At 51.7% G+C, this 26213-nt stretch overlaps 1 protein-coding gene across 2 annotated transcripts in view; it reads right to left on the reverse strand.

The window, feature by feature from the left end:
- Window positions 1-25646, reverse strand: part of ABTB2 (ankyrin repeat and BTB domain containing 2) — a 174632-nt gene extending 148986 nt beyond the window's left edge. The window contains exon 1 of one of the 2 annotated variants that reach the window (XM_082748908.1): window positions 23846-25646. In XM_082748908.1, the coding sequence (XP_082605034.1) occupies window positions 23846-24728 (883 nt within the window). In that variant the 5' untranslated portion in view covers window positions 24729-25646. The remainder of the gene's footprint in view (window positions 1-23845) is intronic. The other variant, XM_082748909.1, reaches the window with a different exon arrangement.
- Window positions 25647-26213: the final 567 nt, after the last annotated feature.

The raw sequence follows: 26213 nt of genomic DNA on the forward strand, positions 1-26213 counted from the left end.
CTGATTATAAGCAGAGATCAGCAAGATGAACTTATCTGGGACACTTGACAACACACAGCTTAGACCAAACGGTCTCAGTAAGCCTTGCAGGTGGCCCTGAGCTGGAGACCGACCGGAGGGAAAGACAGGTGACCTTTCAGTCCATCCGGCATCATTTAGGTGCCACTGGGACAGAAATCAGTCTGGTCACCAGCTATTTGGGACCTAATGGCTCTTTCCCTCAAACCTATAATCTGATTCTTGAAGACGCACTCCGAAGTGTTTTTCTTCCAGAGAGGAAAGGTGACATGAGAACAAACGTACGCTAATAGCTAATAGCTGCAACAGAAAGACATCGTAAGCTTCATGTCCACATGAATGGCCTGTTGAAGCTCTCTTCAAATAAAAGTTATCCTTGCCCAGCCTAATGTGGCAGATGTGTTTCTCCATAAAACTGGCTTTTCCATCTGACTTTTCTTCCCAGATTGCCCGGCCTACCTCTCCCCCTCCCAGGTCCCCCAGTGCCTTGTCTCCACAGCACCCGTTCTGTTCTCTGCTACACAAAGCCCCCTTATGGTTCTGTGACCAGCAGGGCTCCCAGCCCGCCCTTCCAGACTGGGAACCGCATGTGGGTGATGGACTGCAGTGCGACTGGTTCGACGGTGGGCCTTATGACCTCAGCCAGGCCACTGAGACTCAAACCCAGGACTTTCGTTTGAGCTGCCAGGCCAGGGGACTCGTCCCCTTTGCTATTAGGCTTTAAGCTGAGGCTGCTGCAGGCACTTCATAATCACGAGGAAAAAGCTGATGGACAACAGAGCCAAGCCAGGAGCAGAATCAAGAGGAGGGAGCAAGTAAGAGAGAACAGGACCTCAAAGACCCTACTGAACCCCAGATTCAAAGCATCCCTGAAGCCAACCTTTCTTCAGGACTTTTAAATAAGCCAGTGTACATCCTTCTTAATTAGTTTGAAACATGCCTGCGACCTACAGAATCATGACCCAGGAGTTTAAGACAGAAGCATACTTTTAAGTGGTAACGTGAAAGCTTCCCAGCTTCAAGAAGTAGAATGAGCAGGGATTCCCAGAATCCCTCCCGTCTGGCCATCCTGAAGAATGGGTACAGGGCTGGCCACTTCCGAGCAAGTGGCTGCTGGCTTGAAATGCGGGTGACCTGGGATGCCGGGGGGCTCAGTTGGTTAAACCCTTGACTCTTGGTTACAGTTCCGGCCACGCTCTTGGAGTCGTGAGATCGAGCCCCACATGAGGCTATGCACTCAGTGTGGAGTCCACTTCGGATTCTCTCTCCCTGTCCCTGCCGCTCACTCTCTCTCTCTCAAATAAACAAATGAATGAATAAAATCTTAAAAAAAAAGAAAAAAGTGCTGGTGACCTCACTTAGATAATGCTGCTCAAGTTAACAGGTCTCAGGTAATGACGAAGTACAGGTCTCTCAGGAGACCCGAGATCTGGCCCCAGGCGGGTCCCTCATTGGCCCTGGCACCTCAAACACACCCTTGGTTCCTCCTGATAAGAGAATGAAGCCATCCGCTGGAGCACAGGGAATGAGGGGCCCTGCCCCGTGGCATTGAACAACAAGGGCTTTGAGGTGGGCAGATTTGGGTTCCAATCCCTGGTCCGCCCTCAACTAGCCGGGGGAGGAGAAAGAAAGCGCCCCCCCCCCCGCCCTCCCCAGGCTGCAAGGGACACTGGTTCTTTTTAAGTTTGGGAGCTTTTAAAAACACATAACCCGCCTCAGGAGTGCTCTCCACAAACATACAAAAGGGTCACTTCAAATAACCCAAGGATCTTAGGTCACAGGCTTAATCTCTCTGGGCTGGTTTCCACGTCTGTAAAATAGAAATGGAGTGTTACCACATAGGGTTGTTTTAAGGATTAGACCTGGTGAAGTTTGTAAAGTGTTCAGCAATGTAGCTGGTCTATAGTAAAGGCTCCATGAATGCTAGCTATCATGGTGACTGAATGAGGCAGAACGCAAAACAACGTTGTAAAAACCCTAGGGCGCTGTCCCCATATTAGTATCGCCTTCCCCTCACTCCCACGCTGGCGGTTAAGTTAGAATGTCACGGGGGGTGTGGGGGCAATCAACCCAGGAAAGTCACTTCAATAGATCATACCTCACCCAGCAGAGAGACAGACAGCAGCCAATGGGGCACAGGGCTGCGAGCCCCGTGTTGTAACTGTCATTTCGTTGACGGTTCAGCGCCCCAAGAACGAGATCAGGGCAGTCCATGCAGAGCTCTCTCAGTAGCGACCTGGGAAATGTTCCTCTGGAGGCCTGGAACTGTTCCCAAGCTGTGAACAGTCTGGCCTGGACTGGACTTTTCCAGAGCTACATCTGCAGAAGGCTAGATTCCCTTCCTGATTTTTTCTATTTCTTTTAACAACTGCACAGGGGGGATGAAAAGGTGCTTCTTTATGAATGAGAGACGTCAGCTGCTGAACCTGGCGGCAGAGATTTCCAGGAAACCCAGCCGTGAGGAGTCTGCCTACAGCAGGACCCCTCTTACCTTCCACTGGCACGTCCCGGAAAATGGGGGAGGGTGGGGTTTCATGGGGGTGGCGCGCAGGAAAGAGACCACGGTGACAGAACCAAAAAGAGATTCCTTCCAGGTCTGGAGAAAGAAAGCGCCCCCCCCCCCGCCCTCCCCAGGCTGCAAGGGACACTGGTTCTTTTTAAGTTTGGGAGCTTTTAAAAACACATAACCCGCCTCAGGAGTGCTCTCCACAAACATACAAAAGGGTCACTTCAAATAACCCAAGGATCTTAGGTCACAGGCTTAATCTCTCTGGGCTGGTTTCCACGTCTGTAAAATAGAAATGGAGTGTTACCACATAGGGTTGTTTTAAGGATTAGACCTGGTGAAGTTTGTAAAGTGTTCAGCAATGTAGCTGGTCTATAGTAAAGGCTCCATGAATGCTAGCTATCATGGTGACTGAATGAGGCAGAACGCAAAACAACGTTGTAAAAACCCTAGGGCGCTGTCCCCATATTAGTATCGCCTTCCCCTCACTCCCACGCTGGCGGTTAAGTTAGAATGTCACGGGGGGTGTGGGGGCAATCAACCCAGGAAAGTCACTTCAATAGATCATACCTCACCCAGCAGAGAGACAGACAGCAGCCAATGGGGCACAGGGCTGCGAGCCCCGTGTTGTAACTGTCATTTCGTTGACGGTTCAGCGCCCCAAGAACGAGATCAGGGCAGTCCATGCAGAGCTCTCTCAGTAGCGACCTGGGAAATGTTCCTCTGGAGGCCTGGAACTGTTCCCAAGCTGTGAACAGTCTGGCCTGGACTGGACTTTTCCAGAGCTACATCTGCAGAAGGCTAGATTCCCTTCCTGATTTTTTCTATTTCTTTTAACAACTGCACAGGGGGGATGAAAAGGTGCTTCTTTATGAATGAGAGACGTCAGCTGCTGAACCTGGCGGCAGAGATTTCCAGGAAACCCAGCCGTGAGGAGTCTGCCTACAGCAGGACCCCTCTTACCTTCCACTGGCACGTCCCGGAAAATGGGGGAGGGTGGGGTTTCATGGGGGTGGCGCGCAGGAAAGAGACCACGGTGACAGAACCAAAAAGAGATTCCTTCCAGGTCTGGAGAAAGAAAGCGCCCCCCCCCCCCCCCCGCCCTCCCCAGGCTGCAAGGGACACTGGTTCTTTTTAAGTTTGGGAGCTTTTAAAAACACATAACCCGCCTCAGGAGTGCTCTCCACAAACATACAAAAAAGTCACTTCAAATAACCCAAGGATTGCTTAATATGGAAAAACTTAAAGCTTGAAAATCAGGTCCATAAAACGTAAGGAGTCGTGGAAAAACAACCCCATTTGATTTTGCACTCCTCATGCAGGAAAATAGATAGATTGTTCTCCTACTCTCTTTCCTAACTGCAGCCTGTATACCAGCCGTGTGTGTTTTGGACTCCTTCCCATCCTACCATGATTTCCTGTCTAAGTCTGGGTCCCATGGTAACTGCAGAAATCTGGCATCCTGGCCCCACATGCGATGACTGGCCACGTGAGGGATGCCAAGCGGGTATCTTCTTCCACAACAAACACATCCCTCTTCGGGTTCTGTGGCAGGGCTAGTCTCTTGCTCATAAACTCTTACTAATAAAGTCTTTGGTTCATAAATGGATCTCCCCACCCAGCCCGTCTCAGCCACCTTGCAGGGAAAGGAAACTCTCCTGCAGAATCAGAGAGCCTGTGTATTCAACATTCCATCCACTGCCCAGGGCACAGAGGCTACAAGGTTGCTGTGGGGGGAACAATTATCAATGGTCTTGCAGCAAAGGCATCAAGCAGTTCAGTAAACCCAAGATCTCCTTTATGGGGTGGACGGATGTTATCCTTGGAAATGTGTTTCGTGAGAGTCCCAAGGATACGCTGATGGGGGCCGCATGTTTCAGACATCCAAGGGTTAACCTCTGTTTATATTTCCAATCCCATGCAAACAACACCGGCTCCAGGGATGCGATGACCCTGTACCCCCAATTTGGATCGACAGCCGGGGTCTTCCAAGCACAGCATCTAGCAAACCGTGGTACAAATGCCTGTTTAATTCCTGCTTCCTGACTAGAAGCTTCTCCCTGAAGCGTGGGGCCCAGAATGTTTCACCTGTATTTTGACCCAAGACCTGACATTCTGTAAAGGTGTGTACAGTGTCCTGTGGGCAGACCTCGCCTTGGGCCTCACCACAAATTCACGGACTCTGCCTTCATGGCCCCCACTTTGCCCTCTGTTTGCTCAGGCCGCCCGCCAGGCACATGGTTCTACCTCCTCCCCCGTGAAGACCTCTCCTCGGGTAAGGACAGGATAAAAATCACTGGGGTTAAGGTCACGTGGAATCACACATCCTGAAAACAGAATGCACCCCCCCTTGCCCAAACTCAGAGTATTAATTAGTGTCTCCTCTTGGCCTCAGGAATTGAATGAGAACCCTAGAATTTTAGGCAAACCCAGATCACTTGGCTTTTTGTTTTTGAGGAACTGAACGATGGCTCCTCCCACAGCTTCTGAACCCTCAGTGACCACAACCCCTGGCATGTCAGCAAGAGCAGCACCCAAGGAGCCCCCACCCAGGGGAGCCAGTCCAGCAATGCCTCTGTTGATTTTGCTAATAGAACAAACAGACCCTCTTTGGGAAAAAGAGAGAGAAGCAAAATAGGAGAACTCGGCTTTCCTGTCCATTTCCTTTGCCTTATTAAGAAGAACTCTTTCAGTAAGAAACCCTGAAAACCACAGATGGAACCATCTCAGAAGGGTGTTCAAGGGGCCACAGGGCAGGGAAGGGCGTGCAGGGCACAGGAAACAGGCCTTGCAGCTAGCACGGAGGGGAAGACACAGGCGAGGACTCGGAAGTCCACCATGTCAACAGTCAACAATAAACAGCTTTACCTGATGAGGTGTTAACTGTTTTTTGTTTGTTTGTTTTTAAAACTATGTTTTTTAAAATTTTTTTATTATTTATTTATTTATTTTTTTAAGATTAGGCAGAGAGGCAGGCAGAGAGGGAGAGGGAGGAAGGCTCCTTGCAGACAGAGAGCCCCATGCAGGGCTCGATCCCAGGACCCTGAGATCATGACCCGAGATGAAGGCAGAGGCTTTAACCCACTGAGCCACCCAGGCGCCCCAAGTGTTAACTGTTTTACAAAGATGAGATACACATGGTATCTCATTTGATTCTCTTAACCCTACAACACAAGTACTACAATTTCACTTGCAAAAAAAGGGGGGGGTCAGAAAGGTTTGATAATGTTCCCACCCCTAGAAGTTCTGCAACAGGCAACATGAATGGATAGGGACAAAAGTCAGGATAATGGCTACTTGGGGGCAGATGGCCAGGGCGGGAGGGGGAGTACCAACAGGGAAGGACCATGAGAGGACTTCCTAGGGTGGGTGTATTTTAGATCTTGAGCTTCCCTTGGGTTGATTACGCAGCTGCGTAAAATTTCATCAAGCTTCATGGAATTTAGGAATCTGTACTTTGTGTCCCTCAATTTAAAATAAGGAAAAATAAATAATGCCCATGCCTCCCAATGACATGGTGAAGATCTCAAAATTGAACCTTGGTGTCCTTAATTCCAAAACCCACACTCTCCTCTCCTTCATCAAATTCAGAGGGTGGCAAGATGTGAGGGTCATTGAGACCCAGATGCCACAGACCCAGAGGCACAGGATTAGGGTGTCTCCAGCACCCTCCATGCATCTCCTCTGTCAAGGGAAGGAACCACGGGTAGAGAAAAGCCATAGGCAAGAGCTGTGACGCTGGATGGGGGCAATGAAAGCAGAGAGGTCTAAGATCACACCAAGACAAACACCATCGGCTCCAACCCAAACACTGCCTTCCCTTGGAAAGAAAATCTCCTGGAGAACACAAACGCTCCTAAAGTGACTCAAATGAAAGCCCTCATATCTGGCACAGCTCGGACAAAAAACAGCCCCGTCTTTGTTCAACTGTGTTAGACCCACACGGGAGCTGATGCCCAAGACCCGCGGCAAACCTAAAGAGCGAGGCCACGGAGATGACCCTACTGCTCCACATTCCCCATGCAGAGGCCGCTGGGGTGGAGGTGGAAAGGCGTGGTTCCTGGGCATTTTGTGCAGACAACAGGCCATCTCAGAGGGTAATCATGGTGGCCTAGGGAATGGTCCGAGTGGTCCATGGTATAATGAGAGTTACCAACTACTGAGAACCCACTATGTTCTTAACTGCAGATGCACAGATTGGACGTGTGGTAATCCCTGGTGCAGGCCCATGTTTATTTTGTTGTGATAATGGGAACTCACCTCCAAAACAAAGCCAGAGCCTTGACAACCCTCCACAAGGAAGACACCAGGTCCTCCCTCCCCGCACCAGTCATACACGCCAGCCGGGTTCACCAGCCACGCTCAGGAGAGCGTTTATGCACGTTTCTTGTGCCCAGAGGTGCCCCTCCGAAACTGTTTCACTTAAAAACTTTGTTTTTAACTTGACGAATGCTGTATCATGCCATATGTCATCGTTTGAGGTTGGGTTTTACTTTCATCTATTACACTGCTACTGTTCATTCGACCCCTATTTTTCTTCCCAATTCATTTGTTACCAGCTAAGCCCGTGATTTGCTCACGTTTTTGCCTTTCACCTTTACACCACCATGAGGCAGGTGCTGCTCTTGTCCTCATTTTATAGATTAGAAAACAAAACAAATCAAATCGCCTCTGGGGTTTTCCCAACCTCACATTTAAAAAAAAAAAAAAAAAAGAATCACCTTAGCTGGGATTAAACCCAGATTTGTCTCTAAAACCTTTGATCTTTTCCACCGAAACACTCAGGATGTGCTCACATAGGAGTGGGTACCCTCATCAGACTGTGGGAAGGGTCCCCAACGGCCCTCACCTGTACCCCCAATAGTCACTGTTGCCCTCATGATCATCGTAATGGTTAACATACCAGACATTTATATGCCAGCTACTATCTTAAATGTCTTAGGAAGTGTAATTGCCTTACAACTGCCTTACCCTGCAACTACCATAAGGGGTAGGTAGTATTAACCCCATTTCACAGGCAAACTAAAGGCTCGAAGATACAAATTCATCAAGGAAGGGATTCATCAAGGAAGCGGCGGATCCAGGCTTCCAACCCAGGCAGCACCCTCAGTCACAGGGCTGTCTGCCTCTCAGGCTGCAGAGAGGGACAACGATCTATCTAAGTAGCAGCAATGAAGAGGGATAGTGGCTGGGAGACCTTTGTGGAGTTTGCACCCTGGGCAGTGACTGTTCCACTCCCAGATCCCAATTGATTGATTTATTGAGGAAGGTGCCGACTCTACGCCTCGGTCCCGGAAGAGCTGCAAGCAGGGGCTTTGCACAAAAAGGCTCAGCGGCGACTGGCATAAGTTTACTAGTGGCCGGTCTCAGTCAGGGACTGGGTCCGTAGATGGAAAGAACCAGGCTCCAAAAATCGGGGCTGGAGGGCCAGGGGCAATGCTGTGAGGAAAGACGGCATGGCAAACCCTTCTGGAAAATCTCGCACTCTATTTAGAATACAGAATTCTTATTTGACCTACTCTCAAGAGCCTAAGGATTGGGATTAAAATCCTAGTGAGCTTCCAGCAAGGGAAGCCGTGGGCTTTGAAGTCTGGTCATTCTGATGTCAAATCCCACCCCTGCCGCCTGCTGTGTGTGTGTGTGTGTGTGTGTGTGTGTGAGAGAGAGAGAGAGACACTTGGCCAAGTCACTGTAATTGTCTCTCAGCCTCAGCCTCCTCATCTGGAAAGCTAAGATGAATGTGCCTCTACTTTATAGGTGGGCTTGGGGTTCCATGATATAACCCGTGCAAACCGCTTGGAATCCTGCCCCATCTCAGAGCAGGTACTCGGTGAACATCAACCTGGCTTCTCATTACCTCAGAGCATGGTCGAGAGGACGGAACGACAGAGCACCCAGTATATGTCGGCAACGCCCCGCCCCGCCCCCTCCCGCTCAGCCACACCACAGTGTTCACCCCGCTGCGCGGGGGAGATGCTGACGCACCGGCCACACGGGCCTGCTCTCTCTTGAAGGGGCCTTTGCCAAATGCATGCTCTGAAAGGTGCCTAGATCCAGGTGAGGATGGATTCACAAATCTGAATTACCTGAGGGGCCTTTAGGAAACAGTGTTCTGGCCCCACTGTTCTAGGTTTTTACTTACTATGTCCAAGGTGGGGCCTGGAATACTTCTGAAAGTGCCCCAAGATGTTTCCAGCCCCCAGCCAGGCGGAAATGACTGATGCAAGAACTGCCGCCATTTTAGGGCACAAGAGACGTTTGGGCTCATGCTACAGGTATCTGGACAGACACCCCCTACCCCAACTGGGGTCTTTTGGCATTCCAGGGGCCCCCTGGAATAACAGAGAAGACCCTGGCACAGATAACTAGCAAAGCAACTATTTGCCAAGAAGGGTCCTAGTTACCAATTAACTGTGAGTGATGGGTCAATGCCAGGGAAGCCGCACAAAGGACAAGGGTTTGGTCAGCCTGGGACGGCCCATGCGGGGCCCAAGTTACACAAATGACATCACGCTATGCAATATCCTGGCCCCACGTCCCTCCCTTCTTCTCTTAGAAGCATCTGCTTGAAAGGGGTGCCTCCCTCGGTAGAACCATCTTCGGAAGGAAGGTAGGGCAACCACCCCCTTTGGCGGCACTTGGATTCCCCGCACTGAAATCCATCTCTCATAACAACTGTGGTGACAGTTATTCGATTCCCTGCATACGGTTCCAAGTTATTTGGATTTTGTTACAAGTGGCAGATTTAGCACATTCTGGCTGTGGGCAAACGAGTGGCAACTGCACGACGATATGGGCATTTCCCACCACAAATTCATCTTCCAGAACAAATCCAGCTCTGAGTCCACTGCTGGATGTGGCAGTGCTGGTCACCCATCTCAGCAGGAGGGAGGCAGGCTGCTGGTTACCCTGTGAGGACCTGACATGACCATTGCAGAGTCGCACTTTTTACCCCCGCTGTCCTCCAGAAAGGAGAGAGAGAGGAGCAAGAGAAAAGACCACATGGAGGCTCAAGATATACGAACTTGACCTAGCCATTCACTGGGAGAGCTGACACCCTCTGGGTCGCTTCTTCTGACCAGACAGAGCCCCATGGGAAGTGAAAGCACACCAAATTCCATTGCCCAGAGGCAGTGACCGTGAGGATGGCCGGGAGCACATGCCGGTGGCTGCTAGGTGCCAGGCACTGGGCTGGGGGCTTGGTTTGGCGTCATTCCATTTAGTCCTCAGAAAAGCCCTGGTAGGTTCTAGGATTGTCCCCATTCTACAGATGGTAAAATTGAGGCACAGAAAGGTTCCATAATGAGCTGTATGATCTGGGCAAGTGAGTAATGGAGTCGGAATTTGAACCCAGGTCCCCAGAGTGAGCACATATCTTCTTAGAGGCCTCTACCCATCAGAGAGGCCTCTCTTGGTCCTACTCTTCTCAAAGGACACTCCTTTCAAAGCCACCTTCCTCCCAGAGCCCACTAAGGGTTCTCGGGCTCAGGCCTCTTAGCAAAGATGCAAAAGGACCCCAGGTCCTGCAAAGTGCTAAAAATCTTAACCTCTTGGGTAAGTGTCAAGTTCTAAGGAGCCATGGGCTCTGGCAGCAGCAGCCCTCCAAGTGGATACCAACGGGCCCACTTTAGGCAAAACACCTCTGAAAAGAGCTCACCTCCAGTGGTGGAAGGAATAGGAGTTCCTGAAAGAACGTGTGTTCAGAAGGGTCTTTAATTCAAACAAGCAGCCTCCAACTTCTGACAAAGGGCCCATCTATGATCCAGGAAGGGAGAAGAAGCTTGGAGAACTCTGGAACTCAAGTTCAAATCCTCCAACTCAGCATCTGGGAGTCACAGCAGAGATGACCGCTGTGGTACCTGGGGAGCCTGTCTCCTGTCTCACCACCCGGGAAAGAAAACAGTATCTACTTCTGAAGGATACAATGTTGCTGCAGGGAGAAAATGTACAAAACTTTGTAGCATGTGTGTGTTGTGTCAGGCATTCTAAGTGTTTCTTTCCTATTTCTTCATTTTGTTTAATCCTTACAAAAGCCCAAGGTATCTGAAAACCACACTTTCACTGACAAGGAAACCACTTCAGAGAGGCTAAGTGACTTGCCCTAGGCCACGCAGCTTGGAAACCATAAAACTTGACCTCATGTCAAGGGTCCAGAGGTTAGAGCCACAAGAATCAATGGCCTTCATCTCCACTTCCATGAATCTTCTTGTTTCTGCAAACAGAGAGCTTTGGAGAGGCTAGAGAATAGTTAAAATTTTGAGGCTTGTGAAAACCCAGAAAGCTGAGCCCAAGTGACCAACCAATGACCCACTCTACTGGCCACACGTCCCCTAGAACTGTCTCCGATGATGGAGAGGCCTCTCATCTGCCTTGTCCAATATGGTGGCCACCAGCCTCTTGCGATGAGTGGGCACTGGAAATGTGCCTTGTGTGACTAAGGAAATGATTTTTTTTTTAATCTCATTGAATTTTTACTAAATTTCCATTTAAATGGCCTCACCCAGTTAGTGGCCTCAAACAGAACAGAACTTCTCTCCCCCACAGCCCAGGCCTCCAGGGTACCACACAGTGAAGGCTGTAAGAAAACTCACGCTTCCAGGGCAGGTCTTAGTGCAAATGAATAAAATAAAATAAATTCTTCTCACCCCAGAGCAAACACCATCACTATGATCTGGGAACTTTTGCAGCTGGAAGAGAGACATGACTGTTTCCAAAACAAACGGCCTCACCTCATTTTTTCTTCTTTTAAAAGAAAAAAATCAAATGTGCAGCCCCCTACCGTTAAATTACTTAGGAAAGGTTGTCACTTTTTCTGGGGACAAATTTCTTTGGTTTACAGTGACATAAAGGCTAAAATATGGTAGAAAAGAAAAGCCAGAAGAATAAACAAGAGGAGGCCCGGCACTCTCTAAGGTGTCATAAATCAAGAGGAAATAGACTCAGGGAGCTAGAAGCTTCCAAACATTCTTCCTCTTGAACTATTTTAAGCAACCCACACATACAGTCTCTCAGAGGTTATTTCATTCACAGCAACAGATGAGAAGCAATGAGCTTGGCAGGAGATCTCTTTAAACATGCAGAGAACCAAACACCTCCAACCACAGCTCTCAGGCCTGTCGGCTCGGCCACCCGGCCAAGCAAGGTCCCTATTTTAAGGCACTTACAGGACTCTGTTGTTCAGAAGCAGCGAGGGATGCTCTGGCCTTGCTTCTGTTCCTCTCACCCTCCTGGACCAACCTGTTCCTTTATCCGCTCGGGGAATCACTGTATATACTCCCTCCCCACCCGGGGACTCTGGAGCCAGACGGACCTGGGTTTGAATCCTGCTGGGTCATTTACCAGCTATGCCACTTAGACTTCTCTGAACCTCACGGTCTTCCCCTGTGCAAGGGGGGTAAGAAGAAGACATACCACTCCGGTGATTTTAAGAATGACATGAGAGGATAGAGGTGAGGGGCCTGGCCTTGGGGCTGGTACCTTGGAGAAGCTCCTATGAGGCAGGGATGTGCTGGAGGCCTGAGTTGAGAGTTCAGTCCATTGGCTTCTCTGGCTGGGAAGGGAACACAGCATGGCTACAGAGTAGAGAAGTGGGGGGAAGGCTGCCTGGGTTCGACTACAGTCTACTTCTCAGTGGCACGACCTTGGGAAAGTGACTTAACCTGGAACTCTGTTTTCTCCACTCAAAGATGGAATAAAATAGTATCCACCTCATTTACTGAAGGGATAAATAACTCTGTTATATCACTCGGCCCCTTCCACACAACCTTAACAATTCAAGCTTCTCTTGGGTGTTCTCTGGTGATCCTTCCAGATGAGTGAGCCAAAGCAGCATAGCAGCGGAGTGAAGGAAAGTCACCATCCGGGGTGGGGCAGAAATGAGTACTCCAGAACAATGATTCTTTTACCACCAATACTCGCTAACGTCTGAGTGCTCACAGAGCACCAGACTTCCCAGGAACACTTCCCACATGGTCTGGGCCCCACTCCAGGTCATTTACATAAGACATCAGAATTCCTGGAGGTGGGGCCTTAAGACACACACACATACACAGGTGTGCATGTCTGTGTGTGTGTGTGTGTGTGTGTGTGCACTCATGCACGTGGGTTTAAAGCTCTCCAGGTGATTCTAATGTGAACCCAGGGTCAAGATCCACGGAAACAACCCAATGAGATAAGAACCATGATAAATACCCATTAAACAGGAGAAGAAAACTGAGGCTCAGTGACCAGATAACTAACTGGCAGTCAGGCAGTGGCGACTCTCTCATGTTCCACTTCTCGGCCACTCTGCGCCGTCATGCTCCTCAGGAGGAACAGGAGACCAGCCCATCCAAGAGGCACTCGGACCCTCCCACAGAGCCTTTCTCTGACTTCTCCAGAGCCCCCTCTGCCTTCTCAAAGCACCCAAGAAGGTTCTCTCTGGGGCTAAATTCCTGACTCAGATTTGACCTTCACGAACCCAAAGCACCTGAAATGGAGCCTCACTTTCGAAAGACCAAGGGGTACAGGCCCAGGGTCAGATGGATCCACCGAACACCTGGTCCGAATTAAACAGATCTTTTGTTAATGACAGGAAATGATAGGGTCTACAATCTTCATTAAAGCTGCTGGCTGCCCTTGAAGAAGCTAGAGAGCAAACCCTGAGGGGCTCCTAAGGCCCTCAACCACGGAATTAGAAGACAAAATAAATCTCTCCTGCCGGAGGCCCTATCTGACCCTCCTGGACGGTGCCCACTAGCAGGTCAGAAAAAGGGCAAGCAATGTTTCCACACATCATATGATTAAGAGAGTGTAAGGAGATCTGGAGGCCGACCTCCTGCTTGGCATCTCTACGCAGGAGTGTGGGACAAGCAACCAAACTCACAGGCTAACCTGCGGCTCAATCCGGCTTCTTCCGCACACAGCTGTTCCATTCTAAGAAATGACTACTCCCTCCTTTCAGGGGCTCAGACTACACATCTTACTGTCATACTGATTCCTCTCCCAAACTGTTGACAGAGCCCAAGGCTGTAACTTCAAAATACACCCACGAACTCACAACCTCCCTGCTGACTCCCAACCCAAGCCACCATCCTGCCTCACTTGGATTACTGCAAAAGCCTCCCAGCGGTCATGCTGTCTCTACCCCATCCTCGATGCTACGCTCTCCTTCCAACCTAGCAGAGGGGCTGACTTCGTTAAAGTACAAATCAGATTGTGTCATTTCTGTGCATTAAGTCCCTCCAGTGGCTCCCAGCAGACTCTGATTAACAGTCGAAGAGCCCCCCAATGGCCTACAAGGCCCGACCTGGCTCACCACCCCTCCACTGGCTCTCCAACCAAATCTCCCTGCTCCCCTACCTTCACCCCAGGCCAGCCACGCTCGTTTCCCGGAGCCCACCAGCCACCTGCTGTTTCCCCTGCCCAGATCATTCTGCTCCAGCTGGGCTGGCCTCACCGTAATTCTTACAGCATGCCTCCCTCTTCCTCCTTACCCCTGGGCCTCTGTCCCCAGACCTGGGAGGGTTCTCAGCGCAAAGTAAGCCCTCAGCAAATATTTGTTGGATGAACAAGTAGATGCTTCCCAAACTCAACTCTTGCCCTGTGACCCACGGTCTGTCTCCTAAAGACCAACATGGTAGAAGGCACACAGGTCTCTCCTAGAATACTTGACGAGCACCCACAAGCCAGGTGGGGCTCCCTGGGATGGCTGTCCAGGGCCAGCTCCACCACGCAGTGTGCTCCCCTGCTACTGAGCTGGGTCCCAGCATCATTCTGGCCTGCCTGGCTCTACCCAGGAGGGTTATATCCAGATGGACAGCTGCAAGCAAGCTGCCCGCAAAGTGTGTGCTCATGTACAGGAGCAACTTTTGAGGCTGTCTGTTCTGCCTCCTTCAGAACATTTTGTTCAACTTCAGCCTGGGGATTCGTCCGGGGGATGGGCTGGCAGGGAACAAGGACGGTAAGCTGCCCCATTCACAGAGCCGCTCAAACTTTGTGGTTGCGGGGTAAACCGGGGTTCAGAACCCAGGCACCTTGGACTGCTGAGCTCCACATCCCAGTGCCTGGGGTTGCAGCCTGTCATCATCCCCCTTACTCTTTCCCTCCTCTTTGAAAAACCGGCCCTGCCAACTGCAACAAACAGCATTTAAAAATATCTTGCTGGATTATACAGCCCTGCTTTCTAAATTCCTCACAATGCCTGTCTCTGTCCCACATAGGAGAAACACGGGTGTAGCGTATTTAATTTTTTTTCCCCCTTAGCTGCTCCCCTGCTATAAATACCCAAGTCTGGGTAGGCGGGCCTCCAACACCGACTGCATGAAGTCACCTCGAGGGAGCCAGTCCCACCACAGTGCCGGCCCGCCAGGGTCTGGGTGCAGCTGTTGTGCACCGAAGTGCTAGGTTAGCCAGGAGGAGATAGAACTTATCCCTTCGATGGGGGTGGGCGGGGGGGTGGTTATTAAGATTTCTAATACATAATTGCAGTTCATCCCAATATGGAAAAGGCTGTTGTCTCATCCTACCACCCAGACAGGGCTTCAGAGAGCACGTCCAGCTCCATCCCGGGCTGTTTCTTTCCCCAGGATGCTAAGCACAGGGCTTGACCTTAGGAAAAAGATTTCACAGCGTCCTTGTGGGGTCTAGAAACATTATCAGAGACAGAAGGGCCCTTGGAGAATCTAGCCTGACCTCTTCACACCACAGATAAAGCAACGGAGAGCCAAGAAGACAGAGTGATTCACTCCAGGTCACAGAGGGGCCACGCTCCAACACAGAGCTTTCTAGATCCAAACCCTCAGCTCGCTGGACTGGACTGTCCTAGATGCTTGTGTACAGAGGGCTGCTTGGTGTGCGAGCTTTAGCTTGTGTTTATTAACAGTTCTCCTCACAGAAAATGCTGATTTTCATATTTTAAAAGATACAGACTAAAAATAAAAAAAAAATTTTTTTTTAATTTTTAACAAATGCTTGGCCTTGGTTTCAGGGATGATTTTCATGCACTGAAAGGCTTGTTTTGCCCTCTCTGAGTTCCAATTTAATCTCTCCCCACCCAAATCTTGTCTATCTGGTACTTCCAAGTTCAGTTTCCCTGTTTAATTTTCCCATTATGGACCTGAATCCACCCTTTCTCCTCAACTCACTGCTGGAAAAAAATGGACCCCAAAATCATTAACTATAAACGACTGTGTATATGTATATACATATATATTTCATTCAAAAGCTCTTTTTCTTACAGGAGAATTCCTTCACTGGGGTCAGGAAAAGCACTAACAGCAGAGTTATTAGCTAGGCCATTGATGACCTACCACATTGTATTACTGTCAGTGGAATTCCACCAGGCCCTAGGGAGTCCAGTCCAGATGGCGTGGAGGGATAACGTGGTTCCACCAGATCAAGCATTTAATAAGACTGAAATCTTTATTATCAATGCTCTGGAAAGGCCTTCACCAACATTGGAAGGTGACTAAACCGGAGAACTGACCCACTACTTTCTAGAATGATCAACGCTAAACCGGAAATTGAACCTATCCAATCATACTCCTGACCGAAGAAAGTATCTGATCCTGCTTTATGTCCCTCTCCAATCTCCAGGATTTGGAAACCCTGCCTTGGCAAGAGTCAATCCAATGGCCTCATTTAACAGGACTGTCAGCCCTGACCTTCACTTGGTACTGGCATTGCTTTGGCCCGAACTGCTCTGTTTAGGGCCCTGGGACGAAAGGCTGAGTCTGAAGCCAAGTTGAATGGGAGAAGCAAGGTGAATGGAGGCCTGGTTCTTCATGCCCTCTCAGCCCAGGCCGGCTTGCTCAGTCTTCCCTCGTTCCTTGTACTGCTAGGACAAGGGACAGTGGCGGGGGCGGGGGATGGGAAGCGCGGAGAAGGGTGTGTGCTTTGCTGAGGCCAAGCTTCCAATCAACAAAAGGGGTAACGGGAGGTCTGGGGCTGTGGTTAAGATGTGCTGGGGGAGCAGACGCACTCGATTTCTGAATTATAAAAATGAGTATTGGAAAGCTCTCTTCCTGCACTCTGGCAGGCGTCTTAACATCTGGATAAAAGATGTGGGAAAGCTGTCCCTTTTTGCTGCGTTATCTGCCTTGTTCTCCCCATCCAGCATCTGAAGCTTCTGGCCAAGCGGGGTTGCCTGCTGTTCTCCAACACACACACTTCAGCTTCCAGGTCTCTGCGTCCCACGTTCCCTCCGTCTGGAAGCCTGTGTGCTCTTCACACTGCCTCCCCTTCCCTGCCCCAGACCTGCCTGCCCCAGTCCCACTAGTTCCCATACCACATCCTCACAAAGCAGCCCTCCCTCCCAGCCAGGCCTCCTCTTCCCTGCTTTGAGCTCTCTTGTCACCAAAAGCTTCCAGGTCCCCATCTATAGGGCAGATAGGACATCCACCTCTTAGAAGGGCTCGGGAGCAGAAGGGGAACAGTGGATGGAAAGCAATCAGCACCATCCTTGCCAACCAAAGCCAGCCACGCTGGACTTCCTTGCAAAGATCTGGGCATACGCTTTGCTTTCCCTACCAGACCCCACGCTCCCCGATAGTCAAGATCAATTCTTGCCCTCCTCCAACTTGTCTCCATTGCCCCGTCCACAGCCTGCTCTCAGGAAGAAGCCGAGTAATGAGGCCGGCGTGCACATCTCGGCTTACTTGGGCTGTGCTCCCTCGCCTTCTCCTCCCAGTTCGGCATGGGGTTCTGAACATGCTGCCAGAGCTGCAAAACCATTTAGGCCTTTTTTTTTTTTTTTTAAACAAGCAAGAAGACCACAAAGTATGTTTACATGACAGGCAAGCAAAACACAAAACACCTGCTGTCCCGTGGCTCAGGACTTGGCAACTGCAACAAGCGGGGACCAATATCCATAGTGGAATTGCTCCCTGGGGCCAGGAGCCTGGCATGTGCACTGCCACAGTCCTCAGTGCCATGGGCCAGGCAGGAGCTCAGGGTGGGGAAGGGGGTCTGATCTCACTGCCCTGTGCCAGCCGGCTTCATCTTGGGGACAATCATAATGGAGCAGGGTGCGAGGGTGCTTTTTCCAGATTCCCTAACTTCCCTCTACCTATTAGTCACCAAGGAAATCCTTGTGGCTACTACTTGTCACCCTGGGATTTGGGTCACGATCTCCCCCTGCAATAGAGATTCCCACTACAGCAAAAGCAAATAAAACTAGTACATTCAACATGAGTCTGCAAAAACACAGCAATAATTAGAATTAATATTTTATGCACCAGAGTACAGAGTTCCTTACAGGGGCTTTTATTAAATCCTCAGAGTCATCCTGAGAGGCAGGTACTGTTTCTCAATCCCCAGCGATTTTGCCCCCCAGGGGACATTTGGCAATGTCTGTGGATGCTTTTGATGGTCACGCTGGCAGCAGGGAGGGGAGGGAATGCTGCGGGCATCCTAGTAGAGGCCCGGATACCACGAAGTGCCCCACAATCCACAGGACTTCCTCCACAACAAAAACCATCCAGTCCCACAGGTCAGCAGGGATAAGCTTTGAGAAATCCTGTTAGAAGAAAACTAGGGCATAGAAGTGAACCTGCCCAGAGTCTCACAGCCTCTCAGGTAAGGTGCCAGGAAGGACCCCCAGGGAGGCCAACCCTGTGCTCTGTTCTTCACACTGACCCCAGCCGCTAGGCCACCCCGGGAGCCCCCGCTTGGCACCGAGGGCAGCGCCCCACACAGAAGAACCAGCCCCTCGTTTTCCCATAGATCAACGGAGATGTGGAGCCACTGGCTGGAGGCATGGGCCCCAACTCAGACTTCAGAGCCAAAGCATTCCGGGGCCTGCTATGCAGGCTGCTTCTCTCCCCGGGCTCCCAGCACTGATATTTTGCCCCGTGAAGGCTGCATCAGGAAATCATAAAGGCTCTTCTGCCAACTCCAGATCCCATGAGCTGAGCTCCCAGAGACCAGTGGCTGAAACGCAGGCTCCCTTGGGGTGCCTTTTCTACTGGGTTTCTTCCTGTCCTGAACTGACTCACCCTCCGTACGAGTCTGGCAGCGGAGGCCACAGCTTTTCCATTGCACTGGGATGACTGCTCACCAAGCAGCTGACCCTTGCCAGGCCCTCCCTGCCCCTCAGGGGCAGCAACCAGGGGTCCTTAAGGCCCATGGCACCTGTGGCATTCACTCTGGGACAGCCAGAAACACTGACGCAGAGTAAGGCAGACCCCTCTGGGGGCCCATCTGTGCCCAGATCCTGAAGCCTGGTTTTCACCATTGGTTAGGAAGACTCACTGGCCGAACCCATTTAGGGCACCCGGACCCAGCAGGCTGCCGACCGATAAAATCTGTCATAAATACTGCTGTCACTAAGAGTTCGGTGGGGAGGGTCGCATATAGTTCCTCACACCTTTATTCCCAGGAAAAGCACGGGCCTAAGGCTTGGGCAATCCGGGGCCCGGTCCTGCCACATCTATAACCTCGCTGTGAATTTTGGGAAAGGGCCGTCCTGTTCCATGGATTTTTATGGGGACCCAGTAAGGTCATGGATGAGAAATGTTTCAGGTGCCGCACAGAGCATGGAAGTGTGGAGATGGGGCCAAGTGTCCACCCCCATCCTGTCAGGCAAAGGCCAAGTACAGACAGTGGGACAGATAAGCACCAGCCCAAGGATTGGCACCAACCCCATGTCTCCGGCTTGCCTTGGAACTTAGGTGTCGCTCGTCCATCCCGGGAGTGTCTCAGCAGTGCCAGCCTTACTTCCTTCTCAGACGGGAGGCAGGGGGTCATCGAGTGACATCAAGTGATCTGAGCAAGAGTCATCAAGTGACTCACCCTCTGGGGCAGCTCTGGGGGCAAGGGAGAGGTGGGTGGGGGTCCTGTTCTAAGGGGAACTGGCTACCTCCATCTCGCAACTCAGTCCTCCTGCTGCCTATTAGACTTCTGCTGTGACACCCCCACTTTGGGCACTGCACCCTGAAGAGCTCCCCTGTTTACCTTTGAAATACAAATGACACCCCTCCATTTACATCTACTGCACAGCTGGCCTCGGGAACCCTGTGAGAAATCAGGGTATCAAAGGTTGAATGAGGTTCCTGATGCTTGGGAACCCCCCCAAACGCTGCCTCTGTTCATCAAGAACTTGAAATTCTCTGCCACGATATTAAAAGGGGGAAGACTCTTCCCCGGTGTCCAAGGATTTCAAGCAACTTTCCGGAATTAAACATCTGGCGGCAGAATCATTTATTTGCCCAAGTTCGTACAGTGCACCTACTATGCACCAGACGCCCTGTGGGGTCCCGGGGAGACGACGAGCTCACAGTGGGGTGGGTGAGACAGACCCAAGCAGGAAATGATATGAGCATATGCTCTGGGGGCTGCAGAAACATGGAGGAGAGGCGGCTCTCTCAGTCGGGGGTGGAGGAGTCAGGTAAAGCCTTCTGGAAAAAGCAGAACAACTCCACCTTGTTCCTCTAACTACTCGAGGCTGGGTTGCATTTCTCCGGCAGTCAAGGGGAAAAAGAAATAAGTTTTCATTTCCAAAGCTTGCTTTGTTCCAGTTTTACCAGCTCCCTTGGCTTCCATAAAACTGTCCAAGAGAAGCTGCCCTCCTCCCTCAGACTACCCAGGTGTGAAAACTGATTAAATACCAACTAGCGCCTCAATTAACTCTTGCCCCCTTCGTTGACGATCTTCAGGGAAATCTCCTTATCATCTTCTTGCTAACAGAGTCCTCCAGGAGAACGGCACACCCGCTGTAGATGCAGCCCTGTACTTCTTGGTTGTAAATGACATGGTTGGGCCTTGCTTCTGATGATAAATAACCAAATAATTCAGACAAGTCCCGAGTCACTAGATTTTGCCTAGAGATTCTTCAATAGCTGTGGTACTGATACACTTCCTATTACCAGTGACATGCCAAAGAGGCCCTCCTTGGCTGTCATTTAGATTAGCTCTAGTCACATTATCCCATTACCTTGCCTTTTTTTTTTTTTTTAAATAACATTTACTACTAAGGGTAAAAGCCCTATTTGTCACTGGTTTATAAGCTTCATGAGAGGTGGACCCTCCTTCTCCCCTTAATCCACAGCACTTCTAACGCCCAGCAGTGGGCACAGGGTCAGTGCTCAGTAAATACTTGTTGAATGAACTTCTAGCCTTTACTAAGCATTTACTGTGTGCTAAGATCTTTAAATCTATGATCTCACCCAATCCTCATACCAACCTCATGAGACAGGTGCAGTTATGACCCCTCATTTTACAGATGATAATGCTTAAGAAATGTGCCCCGGGTCACTCTTATAAAGAGCAGAAGTGACAGAGATCGCCTTCCTTACCTCTGTGAAGGGGCTACTCTTGGGGACTTCCTGGTTACTGCTTTGGAGCAAGGACATTCTCAGCAAAAACCTCATTTCATATACAGGCTTGGAACTGAAGAGGATTTTCTCAAATGCTTTGAGCACTCATGAAAGCTTCGTAAGACAAACAGCCCAGAAGAAACCCAGGACTGAGTCTCAGTATCAGACTTACACGCAGGGATAGGAAAGAGCAGGCGCCGGCAGGGGGTGGGGTGGGGTGGGGTGCGGGGAGCGAACCGGAGAAGTTTCTATTTTCTGCCGGCTCCGTGCTTATAAATACTACGTCCCATAAGGAAGCCACGGAGATACTATCCCTTAATGACACCGGGAACACGGACATCAATACCGAATGAGCAAGTGATAGAGAGCTCCTGCTGCTCTGCGAAGCTGAGATCATGTTGTATAAACGCTACAGAACTTTTATCATCCATCCTGGGCTGAGCAAAACCATATTCGCCCAGCACTCTGAGTAATGGCCAAAGTAGATGGATTAGGGCCCTTAAATTCTTGGTTGCAAGACATTAAAAGTTTAAGAGCCCCATATAGCTGAGTCAAATGCATGTGCCCATGCTGTATAATTAGCAGGCACAACAACAATAAAGCTATAATTGAAAGGGAAGACCAGCAGGACAAGAACACGAACCGGCACCCTCCTCCCCAGTGTAGCCACTTCTCCCTTGGTCTTCACCTGCGTAAACGGTAACCCTGCCGGCCTTGGGCTTCCGCATGACACAGGTTTGGATCTCCCATTTCTTCCCTGAGCAATTTCTGCTTCCCTCTGAAGTCAGCTTTCAGGCATAAGTAATTCACCGCTCCTCTACTAAACATTCCTTTCACTTTATCTAAACAGACTTCATAAATCAACCTAGTTACTGTTTATGGAGGCCACCGGCAGGATCTCATGTATAAAAAATGAGCATCCGTGCTCCTAAGTGGAAGCGGAGGGTCGCCTTGCCTGCAAGAGACTTCCCAGGAGACCAGGGAAGGCACAGAAGGAGACGCTTGCTCGGGATGTCCAGGGAGCCCTGCTGTCTGTCACGTGGCATCCTGCCGTCTTGACTAGCACTGCTTGAGAAGGACTGTTTGGAGTAAGGGAGGAGGCTCAATGATGGGGTCAAAAACTCAGCCTGTAAAGAAATCCCAAGGAGTGATGATCCTAGATAAGAAATGGCATTTGGGGGTAAGCCCTTTAGTGGAAGACAGCTATGTTCTAGCAATTCCTGGCTACTCTGCCTTTTCAGGGGACCCTGGAGAGGCAGCTGTTCTTCCTAGCTTCAATTTGCAGTTGGAAAAACTGAGAAGTTCCTCTACCTGCTGGGTACCAGCTGAGCACGAAGGGCGTTTTTAGTTCTGTTTGGCACTTCTTTTTCCATTTTTTCCTAGTCTGGTCTACAGGCTCGGGGCCTCCGTCTTTTCTCCTAGGGAGCTTTCCTTCTTTGAGCTCAGTCTGGGCCTCCCCCGCAGCCTAAAAGTACAGGATTCTCCCCTGGGCTATGATGGTGGGTGGAAATTCCCCTGCCCTCCACTTCCTCTCCTGGAGCTCATGTTCCCGGTGTTGATACCACAAACTCAGAAGGCAAAGCACCATTATCAGCTGTGACATCATCAGCACAGATTCTGGGCTGACCTCAACTCTGACCTCTGAGGAGGAAAATTAAAAGGCAAGTGCTCTTTCATTCCAGGCTTCTCCTTTCGTGGTGCCAGAATTAAAACCCAAACCAAGGAAGGGCTAAGCAAAGTCATGCCGCTACACACAAACTATCTTCAAAATGAGGCTTAGACGTTAGCTGCCCTCCTTGGAAACTGGACTGGTAAGAATGACGCTGTTTCCTCTCCTCTGATGGCCAATAGCTTCAACTCTGGAACCTGCCCAGGCTCAGATTTTAGCTTTGTCGCTTAATGTCTGTGTAATCTTGGGTAAATTGCTTAACAATTGTGAGCCTTCCTTTCCCTATCAGTATAATGAGGATCATACTAGAGAGTACCTACTCAACAGAATTGCTAGGATTTCTTGAATTAATGTATGAAGTGCTAAGAATAGGGACTGACATACTGTTAAGTGCTCACTTTAAATTTTAGCTATTTTGATGTTCAACCATCACCCGCCTGGCCTCTTCCACGGACTACTTGTTTGCCACCGAAGGCTGTCCCCCAAATGGCCTTCCAATCAGATTGCAAGGATGTCTAGCCATAGTACCATTCTAAATTTATGGTTTGCTGACTTCTGAAACTGGAGTCTGGTAGGCAGTTTGCTGTTAAATGTATGTCACACCCTCGCCTTACCAGGGTGAAGGTCAAGTGCTTCCCTTCCACCCTTTGCACTGAAGCCTTGTCATCCTTCAGAGAAGTGCAACTACCCAGTGTGGTTCCTTTCTCAAACTCCCCATCATGCAGTTGCCCATCCCCCATCACCAAGTTTACTGGGTCATCATTTCTTTTGGGAAAGCCCATAAGGTTGTGCATTTACTGTAACACTGAGCACAGACAGTTAAGAACCCACCACTACTTTCCTGCTTCTAGGAGGAGGCCTGAAGTGCATCCTTGAAGCCTGCAAAGCTCAAGGCAGCTGCACCTGATCCTGGGCTTCCTGCTCCCTTCCTTCCATCCCACTTATACGAGGCTCAGGTCTTAAGAGTTTGGAGCCTCTGGCTGCTGCTATTGGGCTGGAGAGACTAGGGTCAGAGCCACATTCCATTTGCTCTGCTGCTGGGGAAAGACCACTAGAGATCCAGTCAAGCAAAGGTAAAGAGCAGCAGGGCAATCAGCTTCGTGGGAAAACAGGTTCAGGAATGGCTTGATCAAGAGCCTCAATCACTAAACAGCATCCACATAGTGATGATGCCACGGAATAACAGGATGTAGTACATCAACCTCCAAAAGCCAGCCACCTGCAAGAACCATCTAATGAATTCCATCCTCAAAACAAACGTTTTCTCCCAGGTCCTGGCACACTCACCAGCTTCGCCCTAGGAAATTCAGGGCGGGAATTCTCTCCCATCTGTCCAAGGCCTGAGGCCCGCACACTTACCATTGGCGTTCTTGCCGCAGATGAGATGTTCATAGGGCTGCAGGACGCCCCAGAGCTCAGCGTCGTTGTTGATGACCATCTCCAGGGCCTCGGGGGACACCTCCCCGGCCCCGGCCCCTCCGCCATCGGGGCTCTGGCTGGCCAGCACCCTGGCCCGGATCTCCTCCACCAGGTTCTCCATGCAGGCGGTGAGCGAAATGGCCGCGTACTCGTGGATGCGCACGGAGATGCGGGTGTCCACCATCCAACGGAAGAAACGGCCCACCGAGAAGGTGAGGCCACAGCGCGCAGACTTGCCCCGGCGCAGCCCGTCGCCGGCGCTCATGCTGTACAGAGACAGTGCTTTGACCGCGGCCACCGCGCAGCTCTCGGCCAGCGCCCAGCTGTGCACCAGGCGCACGGCGCTCTGCACCTCGAAGCGGGTGCACTTGGCGTGCAACACGCTCAGGCGCTGCGCCTCGCGGGCCACGCGAATGAGCGCCCTGCGGAGCAGCCCCGCCAGGCGCCGCACCGCCTCGGCGGAGAATAGGGGCAGCCGCCGGCCGCCCGCGCCTTTGCGAAGCACCCGGGCCACGTCTCCCTCGGTCCAGGGGAACTCCTCCAGCTCGGGGAGGCGCGGGCAGCGCGAGAAAAGGTCGGCCACTTCGGGGTCCTCGGGCAGCACCGTGTTCACCGTGTCCCAGCTGTTGTGGCGGCTGTTCATGGAGCCGGAGTAGCACCACCAGGCCGCCCCGCGGTGCTGCTGCGCCGAAGAGTTGAGCGCCTGCGAGTTGGACTTGGAGGACGAGAGGCTGAGTGAGCGGCACGAGTCCCCGGCCCCATACCCGGAGTCCAAGGTCAAGTCCTCCAGCGTCTTGAGAGTGGAGCTGTACGTCCCGGCCATGGGGAGCCTGCCGGCGGTGGCCTCGCCGAGCGAGGGGCGCTCACAACTCCATGCTCCCTTCCCCAAGTGGGCAGGAACAGGCTCTAGGCTCTCCGGGGCGCCCTCCTTCCGCTCGGCGGCCGCATCGCCCGCCCGGAGGCCGCGGGAAGGTGGGCGAGATTCTCGGCGGCCGGGGCCCCGCGCGTCCAGCGTCCGACTCGAAGCTGTCACTGGAATGGCCCCCGCCGCTCCTCCGCGGCAGCCCCCTGGTCCTCCTCAGCCTCCCGCCAGCAGAGCGTCTGTCCTCCGCAGAGAAGGAATCCCGGGAGAACAGGGCGGTGGCAGAAGGAGGAGGCGGCTCGCGGCGCCGCGCGAGTCCGGGACCAGCCGGCGAGAAAGCGCTCAGCAAACTTCTGCGCCGCGCGGGCGGCCCGCACAGCTGGGTACCCAGCCGCCGCCGGCATGCAAATAACCCGGGGAGGCTCACCAATCATCGGCCGCGACGGGCAGGGGCTGCACCAATGATCTCCTCGAGGGGCGGTCACTATGCAGATTTCACGGGGCTGCGGGTGAAACCCCGCGGCGAGGGAGGCGGGGCTGGAGGCCGAGGGTCGGGTGCAGCGGCGGGGATGAAGGTGGAGGAGGGGGAAGAGCCCGCGAGCCCCCGGCAGCGCGGGGAGGTGCGAGCAGAGACCGGGAAAGGAGGGGTCGAAGCGTTAGGGTCCGGAGCTGACGATTTAACGAAAAATTTAAAGGAAAAGCCACGGTGCGCTGCCCCCTGCCCCCCTTCCAGGCACTGGGCGTTCGCAGCCCCCTTTCAAGCCCCTTGCAGCCCAGCACCGATGCTGACTTGTGGACTGTGGTCCCAGGGTTGGGAAGAGGGGTGTGGAACAGCCGCCTAGGGGAGGAGGCACCAGCCAGGCACCGCACCTCTCTCCCGGACTTTCTGACAGGCCCCTCCCGTTTCCTGAGATGAAACTCATTTGTGTTTAATGGGAGGAGGGACGTCCTTCCTTGCTTCTCCGGAATCCGTCTGGTTTTCTTTACGATGCTCTCCAGGTTCCAATCAGACCAGATCTGACGAATAGACGGGCTCCAGGAGGTCTGTGGTCCCCCTGCCTCCCCACCACGGGAAATTACGCAGTTTTCTGAGCATTAACTCTGGGGACACGGTCCTAACTTTTATCAGAGTCTGAAAAGGGCCCGTGCCTTCCGCGTTACATTTGGACAGGACGACTGGCTGTCAGGTGGAGACTTTCTGTCCGGGGTGTGTCTGAGTATGTGTGTGTGTGAAGGTGAGAAGGGTACCTAGCACTGGCCTGCGCTCCGGCACCTGGCGGCATGCACCACCTCCTGACGGTGTGCGCATGGAGGAGCCCTGCGCCCCGCAGGGACTCGGTTTCCTCCGGGGTGAAGCGAGTGCTGACCTCCAAGCAGCGCCCTTGTAAACCTGTCTCGGGCCCTGCGTCCAGAAGCGGTCAGCCAGAACGCTGTGGTTCCAGCAGA

Source organism: Mustela nivalis, assembly GCF_964662115.1.
Source record: "Mustela nivalis genome assembly, chromosome: 9".
NCBI classification, from domain to species: domain Eukaryota; kingdom Metazoa; phylum Chordata; class Mammalia; order Carnivora; family Mustelidae; genus Mustela; species Mustela nivalis.